This window comes from Lacerta agilis, chromosome 3 (assembly GCF_009819535.1).
Source record: "Lacerta agilis isolate rLacAgi1 chromosome 3, rLacAgi1.pri, whole genome shotgun sequence".
Classification (NCBI taxonomy): Eukaryota; Metazoa; Chordata; class Lepidosauria; order Squamata; family Lacertidae; genus Lacerta; species Lacerta agilis.
The window spans coordinates 53766468-53779269 of NC_046314.1; the positions used below are offsets into that span (position 1 = coordinate 53766468).

The window sequence follows — 12802 nt, forward strand, 5'->3', positions numbered from 1 at the left end:
GTTCTTCAAACTACAGTACTTTCTAGTTTCCCATTTCATTATTGCAATAATGCCCACAATTTGTACCCTCATTACTTTTATACCCTCTTCCCTTTTCATCCCACTGGGTAGACTTGCATCATTTCCCCCCCCCCCCCAGTGTTGCTCATGCCTTTTATAATCTGTGGCATACCCTTGCTTTTATTTTATAATAACCCCACGTCTCCTACTAAGTGAGTTGGAAGCAGGGTCCTGTAAAACACAAGAGAAGACTGAGCTGGTGATGGCAAAGACAGGAATGTTCAATGAGCTGGTGACTGGGAGGCAAACAGACGGTTCATCAGGCAGTATAACAGCTGGGTGGGAGCCTGTTGACTCCTCCTGTCACCTGATCCTTGCTATGATCTGCCAAGGTGGCTCAGGGATAACTATTTTCCAGAGCTGCCAGAGTCAGTAGTTTGAGACTTCTGGTCCCTTAACAAATAAACAGGAAATGAGAGAGAGAGAGAGAGAGAGAGAGGAGAGAGAGAGAGAGAGAGAGAGAGAGAGAGGAGCCTAAGGAAGGGAACAGCAGCAAGCTGAATCCTGCAAAAGATTCCATGAACTCTACAGAGGTTCAAGCAGTCTTTTCTAAGTCTTGCTGGTCATATTTTATCTCATCATGCTGAGTGCTGGCAAGCCTGCTGAATCCCTGCCTGACTTTCCCGAAGTTCAGGACCCTCTGCAGTCTCTAGTCTTGAGACTTCAAAGCTTACTTTCAACCTCTCATTTCTGAGACAGTTTCTCGTTTCATTTGGAAAATGACAGTGTTGGGTTTTCTCAGCCACTGCCCACATGTGTACATGATGAATTAGATAGTATTGTGGTTACCCCCCCCCTCAAAATTGGTGCCGTAGCTCTTGTATCATTCCCTGCCTTGCGCTCTTGAGCATTTGGCTTGAGAATTCTGTTTATGAGGATCCAACACAGTAGCTGAGCTATAGTGATTAAAACAGTAAAAAGATCTGAGACAAAAAGATGTCTTGTATTACTGTATAGCACTCACTTATCACGCAGTGATACAATACTGCAACCACTGTTGCATGTTTTCTTCCAGACTGAAGGGATTTGTAAGTGTTTACTTCTAAGAAAACAACATTTTGGGGTACCTAAAGCACTCCTGTCTAATGTTGCTAACTTTCACTTAAGCATAATGGTCCTAGCCTGAGCATTTTAAAAATACAGACACAAATACAAAGAGTATTTGATGGAGACATTGTTGATATAATTGCAGTTATCTCATGATAACTTGGATGTGCAACAAGCTATTATCCATTATGACACAATCAGTCACTGATGGATTGTTGCTTTGTATTAAACAATTTGCCCAAGAACACAAGCCACACTAGGGGACAATACACTGTAAGCTTTTCCGAGCTAGGCTATTACCTATCACATGATGAGTATCACACACTCCAAATATCTTTAATAACCATGGCAGTCTGTGTTTTCTGTTCCATAGTAGAACGCTGCTCCTATTTTTGCCTTTAGAAATGTTACTTATTGTTTACACATATGCACGACAATTATCCACATTTCAGCTATCTCACACACAGCCATTCAGGTGTGTCAGAGATGTTTGAATTCTAGTGCATGGGCCTAAGAATGAATATCCATTGAACTGCTTCCTTTTCATCCTCTCCTTCATAAGAACATAACAGTTCTGCTGGATCACACAGAAATAGGATCTTGGCCTTACGCCATGCCATTTTCCTCTGTGAAGCTATAGCTAATAAAATGTTACAGTCATCATACATTCTGGGTTGGTGCCCCAGCATCAACTATGTTCCTCTGGTTACAGCTATATGTGCAATTGATTTAAATGCCATGCTTTTGTGTAACATGGGGCCACCATGTTTTATCATGCTGGGAATGAGTTTTGGAATCAGGCATTATCCCCTATTTTCTCCGATGTCTCTACACTGAGGAGATTTGAAGCTTTTGCTTTGGTTTTTGATTAGCTCCACTTTAATAACAGTTTGAGGTCTGGACATAATTCTGATATTAACTGTGCTTTGTTGAACAAGCCTGCTACATGTTGGCTTGTTTCAACAAACCATAGTTAAGACTAGCCACAATTTGTTTGGTTCAAACAAAATAGCAAACTATGGTAAATCAAAACAAAATTAAAAATTAAAAATTTCCTTCCAGTAGCACCTTAGAGACCAACTAAGTTTGTTCTTGGTATGAGCTTTCGTGTGCATGTACACTTAGTTGGTCTCTAAGTTGGTCTCTGAAGAAGTGTGCATGCACACAAAAGCTCATACCAAGAACAAACTTAGTTGGTCTCTAAGGTGCTACTGGAAGATTTTTTTTTTTTGATTTTTTAATTTTTAATTTTTTTTTGACTATGGCAGACCAACACGGCTACCTACATGTATGGTAAATCCAAAACTGTGACCAAAGTGGAACGAAATGATTTTCATTGAATTGTAGAAAAAGAAAAACTATTCTTATCAAAACACAATGGGTTGGGTTCGGACTTGCCTGAGATCCAATGGAAACTTCCACTGCAGGAAGAGGGAGGTTATCTTTACAAATACCAACCTTCTCCTATATCCTACAGCTTCACACACATATACACACACACACCAAGTTGTTCCAACTTTGGAGCCCTCTGGAGCATCATTTTAGTGGTGAGGAGGCACAGGCAGAATGCAAAATAACTTTCCCCTTCCTCCACAGTGAAGCTCCTATGCTAGTCTGAATCCAATTATCCCCCCACCCCACACACAAACATACTTTTATGCAAAGATTGCATTTGAAATATAACATATGCTACACACAGCAATTTATTATAATGAAAAAGGATGTCAAAATGTGGAAGGTGGTCAAAAACAAAAGCACTGTAATGACCACAGAAATATGAGCTATCAAACAAATAAAAAGAATTTAATGATGACAGTGTGTAAAATTAAACAAAATGGAATATAATAGCACTGAATAACTAAAACACAGACACAGTGTTTAACATGGATAGAACAACAAAGAACATTTACTAAATAACAAAATGAGGATGCATAGCCTTATGGCTGTGTTTATAGTAGCTTGGTAAACAATTTTCCACATAAGTGATATAATGGGCCTGTATAATCAATTTAATTATTGTGAAAATGAGGCACATTAGCATAAAGGTCTCTCCCCCCCCCCCTTAATTTAGTCTTGTAGAAATATCAGAGGTTGTTTTGGAATTTTTGTTTGTTTGTTTTGGCAAAGACTCTAGCAAAGAAATAAAAAGGGGTGCATAGAAGGTTGGTCCATGAATGTACAGTAGATGCAATGGAGAGAAGAAGGAAGATTACGAAGAGTAACAAAAAGCTGTGCTAAATATGGAAGTCCTGCCCCTGTCCTCCTTACACTGTTAGAAACTCTCCATTGACCTAGTTTCTGAATTTCTACACCTGCATCAGGCAGTTTTAGAATTTCAAATATTCATCTGCAGCCATGGCACTTAGAAATATAGAACCTCTTTGTCATAAATACTGAGATCCTTAGCTTTATATTACACTAAAGTCTTGCCACAAGCTGCAGTTCTGTGTAACAAGACAGATTAATACCCCTGCAAGTTTTCTAAAACCAGCAGCTATAACTAGTGTGTTCCAAGTGGAATGGAAATATTTTCTTTTGTGAATGAAACTCCACATAGCCTTAATGCACCAACAATGCCAGGGTGTTGTTGTCATTTGAGATTTGTGGTTTAAGCTTAATTTAAACACCGCTGATTTTGGGATTCATGATGCATTATTCCCTTTTCCCTTTTTTTTACAGTACGCTGTCTGGTTAGTCCTCTGGGTTACATGGAATGTATTTGTTATCTGCTTCTACTTGGAGGCTGGGGACCTATCAAAGGTAATTTGCCATCTGATATATCTAAGCCAACTAATGTTAACAGCCTCCGAATTCTGAGGATGTTGCTTTGTATCTATTTAAACTCCTTCCATTTTTAAAAAAATGAAGGAATCACCTTGGGAACAAAGAATAAACTGCATGCCTTTTGCTGCGCATGTCCTAAATTGTTGCAGAAATCATGTAGGTCTACAAGCTACCTACATGATTTTGTGCAATTTAGGGTGTGCGTGTGTTTGTGTGTGACTTCTGATGTGAGAAATTTCAGGAGATCTCATACTTTCATTTAATGAGAACTTCATATCTGTAGTTATCAAAGCTGATAGTTAATCAAAGGATAAATGCATTTGTATTATGTAGCTTACTGCTTTCTGGTTCCTTTATAGAGTTGTGAACCAAATGTGAAAACATAAAATGGTTTATCTAATTAAATGCAAGAACTGAGGCATGATAGTGGGCCAAAGCATTGGAGTGTTATGTTCTCTACTCCTTGACCCCTTGTTAAGATTATTGTGATAGGTTGATTAGTCTGTGATATAAAGGATATATAAAGGAGCAAGAGTTTTGGTTGTATCTTATATTGTATGTGATTTCAGTGGACTTCCTTTCAGAAATGTAGAACACACCTGTGGCTGAGCAAGAAGTACTGTTTCTCTTTAGTGCTCTTCTGCCTTGAGTTTTATTAGAGAACATAAACACCTGCCTCCTTAAGTACCGGTATATATTCTACTGCATCTCAATTTACTTGATGCTTCATCATTTCCACGCTGTAGGAAAATAAGCCATGATCTGGCTTGTGTAGTCTGAACCCATGGCTTCTTCCTCTCCAAACAAGCTACTAGAAAAAGTTAAGGTTTGTTCTTAGCTACAGAAAACAATTGGATCTGAATCTGAATGCTGGTGGCTTACTGCATTCTGTTACCATTATCACATGTCCTGGACTACTTTCCGCATGTCCTGGACTAATTTCAAGATTGGTTTAGCAATCAAACCTTCTTCCCAAGGAACTCTGGGAATTGTTGCTCTGCGAGGGGATAGGTGTCTCCTGACAACCCTCAATGCCCTTAGCAAACTACAGTTTCCAGGATTCTTTGGAGGAAGCTACAGTGGTACCTCTGGTTGCGAATGGGATCCATTCCGGAGCCCCATCCACAACTTGAGCAGCGTGCAACCTGAATTGCCACGTCTGCACATGTGTGTGATGCGTTTCTGCACCTTTGCGCATGCACAAAGTGCGATTTTGCACTTCTGCGCATGCATGATGTGCCGAACCTGGAAGTAACCCGTTCCGGTACTTCCAGGTTCGGCACGTTCATAACCTGTGCCAAACGCAACCTGCCGCAAACGCAACCAGAGGTATGATTATATAGCTGTTTAAAATGGTTTGATATTGCCATAAATATAAATTGCAGATGGGGCCTAGGTTGTTGAGTTCAATGACTTCTCCTTTGTCACATATTTATACGTATTTCTGAAACTCCCTGGTAACAGCTGTATCACTTGATGCTGACCTATTCCTGATGTCCTCAATCACCAATCCATCACAGGCCTGCAGAGATTAGAATGTTAATATAAAATGTCAGTACAGTATAAGATGGTGATAGAAATAATCTAAAAATGTAGAAAATGATTTGACCTAGCTGTAAAGCAGCAACCATCTTGGCTATGAAACTCTAGTGTGCACGTTGCAGAAAATACTCAGGCTAGTAATGAGGTAAACTGTGAATTTCGTCTAGAAGAGCATCTGTTAGATTGTCTCATAGATATCTCATTGAATTCTTTGCATTACTTGAATTTGCAGCTGAGAATAAATATGACATCAAATGTGTAATGGCACTCCTGAGCATTTCCTCCTGCTGGGAAAGGAAGATTGAATCTTTAAAAAAGAAAGATATTGCACTGAATTAGCTCTAAATAGAGAATAAAAAGTAACCTTTAGGGAAGCATAAGGCTAAGCATTATCTTACGCAAGGGACATGGCTGAGGTTGTAAACCATGAGAAATAATCTTGCACAAGATGGTTTTAGGAATTGCTAAGTAAAAATTACAGTCTAATAATTGCCCAGCTGGGTATACTTTGTTGTATATGGGTATGATTTATGGCTCTCTGCCACATAAAATATTTGTGGGGGTGGGGAGAGGTTAGCTTTGAGGCTTACTTCTCTTGCCTATGTACAACTGGTTTTCTGTCATTACTCAGTAATATCAAGATGCCAACAACACATTTCAAGCTACTGGCATATCTCCTGTGGAGAAGTTTACTAATGGCTGCTTCCTTTGCCCCCCTTCCCCTTGTCACAGAGGTCATGTCATTTTTTACAGCTGCTCTTTATTGAAGTGAAAAGAGCCCTGATAACGATAATGGGCTATTCAGAACGATGAGATTACCACCTCCTCATAAGATTGAAGCAGTTAAAGAACTGCCAGTGAGGAGCCTAGCAGAGCTGTTCACATCACATTATAGCCTGGGACAGATACATAGTTTGAAGTTTGGCAGTGGACTCAGAACACTTCATGTCATTGTGTCACTGTTAATGCCTTCCCTATGACAGCATGGCTTTCACAGCCTGTCAAAATTATTATGATCATGTAGCCTGGTGACAAAACGAAGGACAAAAGATATGTTTTAGAAAGCTGCTCTATACACATACAATTTGCTGTCAGGAATTCATATCACCCAGAGCATATCCTGTTACACAAAGTACTGTTAAGTCACTAGTCACCATGTTGCCACCACCTCAGTCATATATCTGCCTTACTTAGTAGAAACATACTAATTTACTATTTTTATGTAATTTTTTTAAGGCAGAATTTATTTCTAATTCACAAACTGGATTCAATGGAGGTGCAGCTGGTGCCCTTCGAAGAACTACAAAGCAACACTGGGTGTTTGCATCACATTTTCATTTTCCTCTTATTACCTTTAAAGAAGGCAACTTGAAAGTATTGGCACGGAAAGAGTTTGCAATGTTATACTGAACACAGAATTAACTGAAAATATTTCTTCATTTCTACTTGCGGAATCAAACTTGCCATGGTATCAAGCCTAACTTGGCATTAAGAAAGATACATCTAGTGACACTCCAAAATCTTCTAAGTCTGGAGACAGCACAGTACTATACAGGTCCACCCCAAAGCAAGTCCCATTGAGTTCAGTGAGGCAGTAATTGATGGCATAGTGGGGTGGTAGTACTTAAAGGTAAAGGTAAAGGGACCCCTGACAATTAAGTCCAGACATGAACAACTCTGAGGTTGCGGCGCTCATCTCGCTTTACTGGCCGAGGGAGCCGGCGTTAGTCCACAGACAGTTTTTCTGGGTCATGTGGCCAGCATGACTAAGCCGCTTTTGGCGAAACCAGAGCAGTGCACGGAAACGCTGTTTACCTTCCTGCCAGAGTGGTACCTATTTATCTATTTGCACTTTGACGTGCTTTCAAACTGCTAGGTTGGCATGAGCTGGGACTGAACAATGGGAGCTCACCCCATCGCGGGGATTTGAACCGCCAACCTTCTGATCGGCAAGCCCTAGGCTATGTGGTTTAACCCACAGCGCCACCCGTGTCCCTACTTACCACACCTCATATTTGTCATGTTGTTGCTGCTTTCCAGGAGATGGAGGGGCAATCCAGCGATGGCAAGGCCAGCATGGTGCAAGCACACTGGCAAGAGCACCAGATTGGATCTGCCAATGGGTTTGCACCATACAGACTTTACTGCCACCCCTACCTCTCACTTAGCAGTGACATGACCGATGGTTGGTCAGATGAGTGATTCCCCACTACACCATCCACTATTCCTACAGGGCCAGTATTGACTGTTAATACGGCACAGACATCACACATTCATCCTACTGCCCTCCTACTTCCTCCTCTGTAAGCCCATTTCTTCTTTTATGTGAACTGCAACAATATAGTTTCATTCAGTATTAACTGAGTTCAAGTTTCTCAGAACAGACTTTGCTATGAATTTTCTCTTCCTTCTCAACACTGACTATTGTAGAAAGTCTCCACCATCCTCTTTGATGATATTCAGCTTAATGCCCTACTACTTTCATCCCCATCAAATGGGGGTGAACAGTTTGGGCAGACTACTTTTGCTCAGCCTTCCTTTAAAAACTGACTCTTTAGGAAGACTTTCGTGGCTAATTGATTATATATACAATATTTAGTTTCCAATGGTTTGTTTTTGGTCCTGTTTTGTTTTATGAGTTTCTGCTACACTGTAGTTTTGGTATATAATTTTTTTTTACTATGGTATTATTTTTCTGTGTTTTTATCTTTTTTTGTAATATTTCTAAATTACTTAGACTTAAAGAAAACTCAAAGTGGTATACAACAGTAAAAACACATGTTGAAACAATTTAAAACTAAGAACTAAAAAACTAAAAACCAAATGGTGTGTATCTGAAGAAGTGTGCATGCACACGAACAAACTCAGTTGGTCTCTAAGGTGCTACTGGAAAGAATTTCCTATTTTGTTTCCTATTTTGTTAAAAACCAAGAAACAGATAATAGTGCAGAAGTTTCTAGTTCAACTGGTCAGAGAAAACCCAAGCAACCAGATGGGATTTTACTACATGAATTCTGCACCAGCTGCAGCTTCCAGACCATTCTCATGGTAGCCCTGCATAGAGTTCAGTAATTCAAATAGAGCATCAGCAATGAATTAATTTTATTGTTTAAATGTTTTGATATCAGTCCCTTGATGTCAGCACCCTACACATGTAGGTTTTTACCTTTTCACACATGTTCAACTCATGGACATCAAGGGGGGCTATTGGGATGGGGCTACCTAGATCTGCCCAGCTCATATGTTGATTTTAACATGTGAGCTAGCTTCTGAAAAGGACTTTATTCCTAGACTGCTTTAAAGACTGCTTTCATCACCAGGTGATTTTGAGCTCAGCCTAGAAACAAACTGGTAGCCAGTGAAGGAGGCTTAATATATACATAATATGCATGGTTTGCAAACAACATCCTTCCTCCTACCCCAGATAGCAGTCATGCAAACACCGGCTGAATTACCGGTAGGTGAAGCTTCCTAACTAGCTTCAAAGGTATAGTTTGGATTTAAAGATATTAGCTTCTTTCAACGATATTTTACATTGCCTTAATTTTATTGTACATATTTATCTCTCACTGTCCCTGTGTTAAATATATGTAGACAGAACGATTGTCTGAAGCACTAGCAGCATGTCACTGAGGATAAACTGTGGCACATTAAAATAAACAATTACTCCAAGGAGACAAATAATTGGAGATACTAAATATCAAGGCACAGATTATAGTAGCAGAGAATACTTACATTTGTTGAAAAGGGAGTTATAAACAGAGACATTCCCCTTGCTTGTTTCCCCTTTCCAAATCTTTTTGAATAGGTATAGGGAACGGGTTACTTCTGGGTTTCGGCGCTCGCGCATGCACAAAAGCACCAAATTGTGACCCGCGCGTGTGCAGAAGCAGCACTGCAGGTTGCGAACACTGCGAGTTGCAAACATGCCTCTCACACAGATCACGTTCGCAACCCGAGCGTCCACTGTAGTTGGTCAAGGGAGCCGTGGACTCCAAAAGATTGAAAACCTCTGCAGTAAGGACAGCCCTTCAAATAGAGAATTGTCCTCTGTAAAGTAAGACACATGGCCACCCTATGTGTGCTAGGGCAAAGCTCCAGAATATATGAAAAAAAAATATGCCACACATCTATAATTGGAAAGGTTTTGTGAGATGGTGATGAAGCATGTTCCTGGCTGTAGCATAAAACGACAAGTTCACTGAGATACCAACATGCATGGGAAAATCACTGGTGGAGTGCCCAACAGAGCAAAAGATTGCCTTCCCTAGCTGTGATTCAGCCGTATTGATCCAGAGACACCTGCAGCAGCAGCAGCAGCAGTCTATCTTGACATGCTGCTGCTGCTGCTGCTGCAGCTGCTGGGATTTCTGGAGTACAGAAGACTACCTGTAAGGCTAGATCAGCGACAGGGGCTGGATCTCTAGACACATTCTTAAAAAAGCGTTTCAGGAAAACACGTTGTAAACTTCATAATGAGAAATCACATTGGCAAAAGATGGGACTCCACATCGCCATCTGGTGTCACAGTGTTGTAACGCATATAAAACTCTCTTTCTTTACTAATGTCTCTCACACTAGAGAGCCCTGTAGCGTAGCAGTAAGAACATAATGAAATGGACTGTTGAGGTTCTCATACACAGCATGCATTGAGGTCCATACAAATACCTAAGGTAGCACTTCCAGCTTCCTGGTATTAAATTTTCAGTAATGAGTCAGTTAAATGTGACATTTCAAAAGGATGTTTAACACACCAGTTAAAAATACTAAGTGTTTCGTAATGTTTAAAAGGTAGGAAATTAATTTTTTAACATGACATTGTGGTGATTTGTTCATTGTATTAATCCTTCCATATTAGCTACAAGAGTGATTTGGCACTAGAGATGTATTGGTGCCTTATTAGTTTATAACCGTCAAAGAAATAATTAAATGGTTGTGGTTCACATTTATAATGAAGTGGTTAGCAGTTAAATTTCAGTGTTGTGTGTATTCTAATAAGGCTACCTGCAGGATATTTAATTTTGAACACATTACCTTCTTTGGATATTGGTTTAACAGATGTTCTGTTAAGATAACGGTGAAATTAAATTAGTTTTCTTCTCAAAGCATCTGGTTAACTTTGTAGGTAAATGCCTTTGAGCACGAAATCTGACCAGGATTTTTTTGGACAAATAGCTATCAAAATGTTTTAAGTAAATGACTTCATTTTATTTTTCCAACTTCTATTACTCAGGGCAGATTTGACATGGTTGATCATATATCTAACAAATGAAAATTGAAAATAGTGCTGGGATCCAACAGCGTAGGTTATATTGAAGGTAGTTTCATGGGCAGATACTATTAAGCATGCTTGTGGTTCCAGATAAATTGGTTTGCAGCATTTTTTTTAACCTCAGCATCTCTACCAGTTAGAATCGAACTGATTACAAAATTAAATTCCCCATTACTGTAGATACAGCACATTTGGGCAAGCTTTCATGAACACTTCCATTTTTGTACTCTCAACTAATAATTCATATGGTAATGAGAAGTTAAAGGTGATAGAATAGAGGGGAAATGGTATTCATGGTCTGTTAGAAATGGTTGGATACACAGCAGCCTGCATTGGAGGTTTTGGGCTAGTTTTATTATTATTATTATTATTTAAATGCCCAACCTTGAAATCATTGGGTGGATAACAATAAGATAAAAAATAGGAAACTGGCCCTTCTTGAATTTCACATTTGAAATACTATTATTAAAACAGCCAAAAACATATATTTAACCACAGTTCCCAAACTTCAGCCCAGATATCACAAAAGGTTTTGGAACACTTCAAAAAAGGGGGTTACACCAGTAATAGTTTAAGTAGTTTCTATGAGAAGGAGTTAAACCGGAATTAAGATTGCTGGAAAAAATATCAACAACCTCAGATATGCTGATGATACAACCTTGATGGCAGAAAGTGAGGAGGAATTAAAGAACCTTTTAATGAGGGTGAAAGAGGAGAGCGCAAAATGTGGTCTGAAGCTCAACATCAAAAAAACTAAGATCATGGCCACTGGTCCCATCACCTCCTGGCAAATAGAAGGGGAAGAAATGAAGGCAGTGAGAGATTTCACCTTCTTGGGTTCCATGATCACTGCAGATGGTGACAGCAGTCACAAAATTAGAAGACGCCTGCTTCTTGGGAGAAAAGCAATGACAAACCTAGATAGCATGTTAAAAAGCAAAGACATCACCTTGCCGACAAAGGTCCGTATAGTTAAAGCTATGGTTTTCCCAGTAGTAATGTACGGAAGTGAGAGCTGGACCATAAAGAAGGCTGATCGCCGAAGAATTGATGCTTTTGAATTATGGTGCTGGAGGAGACTCTTGAGAGTCCCATGGACTGCAAGAAGATCAAACCTATCCATTCTTAAAGCAATCAGCCCTGAGTGCTCACTAGAATGACAGATCCTGAAGTTGAGGCTCCAGTACTTTGGCCACCTCATGAGAAGAGAAGACTCCCTAGAAAAGACCCTGATGTTAGGAAAGGTGGAGGGCACAAGGAGAAGGGGATGACAGGGGATGAGATGGTTGGACAGTGTTCTCGAAGCTACTAACATGAGTTTAGCCAAACTGCAAGAGGCAGTGAAGGATAGGCGTGCCTGGTGTGCTCTGGTCCATGGGGTCACGAAGAGTCGGACACGACTGAACAACAACAACAACAACAACAACATGAGAAGGAGTTACACACCTTGTAAAACAGCTGTTGAAAATGCTTTTCTATATGACCTAATAATGTGCCAGACTCTGTTCGTTAGTTGTCATCCTGCCTTCCCTTTCTATAATCTGCATGCTAATTCATTTGTCAATGGAAAACTTTAAACAGATTGCTAGTGCTTCGTTAAAAAGTAAAAGAAAATCCATGAAACATCAGGCCTGACAGCCTATCTTACTCCACATCAGTAGAGCCCCTCCTCTGAATAAGAGATCAGGTTGCTATCTGTTTGGTATACCTGATTGATTTTGCTGTCCGTGTGGCATACATCTATGTAGAATAAACCTTGTTAGAATTGGTGCAGAGACAATAAATTGCTGCAGACTGCATACCCTCCAACATTTCTCCGAAGAAAATAGGGACATCCTATTCCATAATGATGATGATGATGATATTATTAATAATACTCTGGGCGGCTTCCAACACATATAAAACATAAAACTATATAGTGCTGCCTTCGGATATCTTCTAAAGGTTGCATAGTTACTTATCTCCTTGGCTCTGGGGGTCACATAACTCCATACCCTCCAACAATTCTCCAATGAAAATAGGGGCATCCTAAGGAAAAGTGGAACCTTCTAGGGTCAAATAAAAAACTGGGGTTGCTTCTGTAAATTTGGGATGTTC

At 39.8% G+C, this 12802-nt stretch overlaps 1 protein-coding gene across 4 annotated transcripts in view; it reads left to right on the forward strand.

The window, feature by feature from the left end:
- Window positions 1-12802, forward strand: part of NKAIN2 (sodium/potassium transporting ATPase interacting 2) — a 458908-nt gene that overhangs the window by 238407 nt on the left and 207699 nt on the right. For 3 of the 4 annotated variants that reach the window (XM_033143724.1, XM_033143720.1, XM_033143721.1), the window contains one exon: window positions 3787-3867. The exons of the other annotated variant lie outside the window; for it this stretch is intronic. In XM_033143724.1, coding sequence (XP_032999615.1) covers window positions 3787-3867 — 81 coding nt within the window. The remainder of the gene's footprint in view (window positions 1-3786; window positions 3868-12802) is intronic. 4 annotated transcript variants of the gene reach the window in all.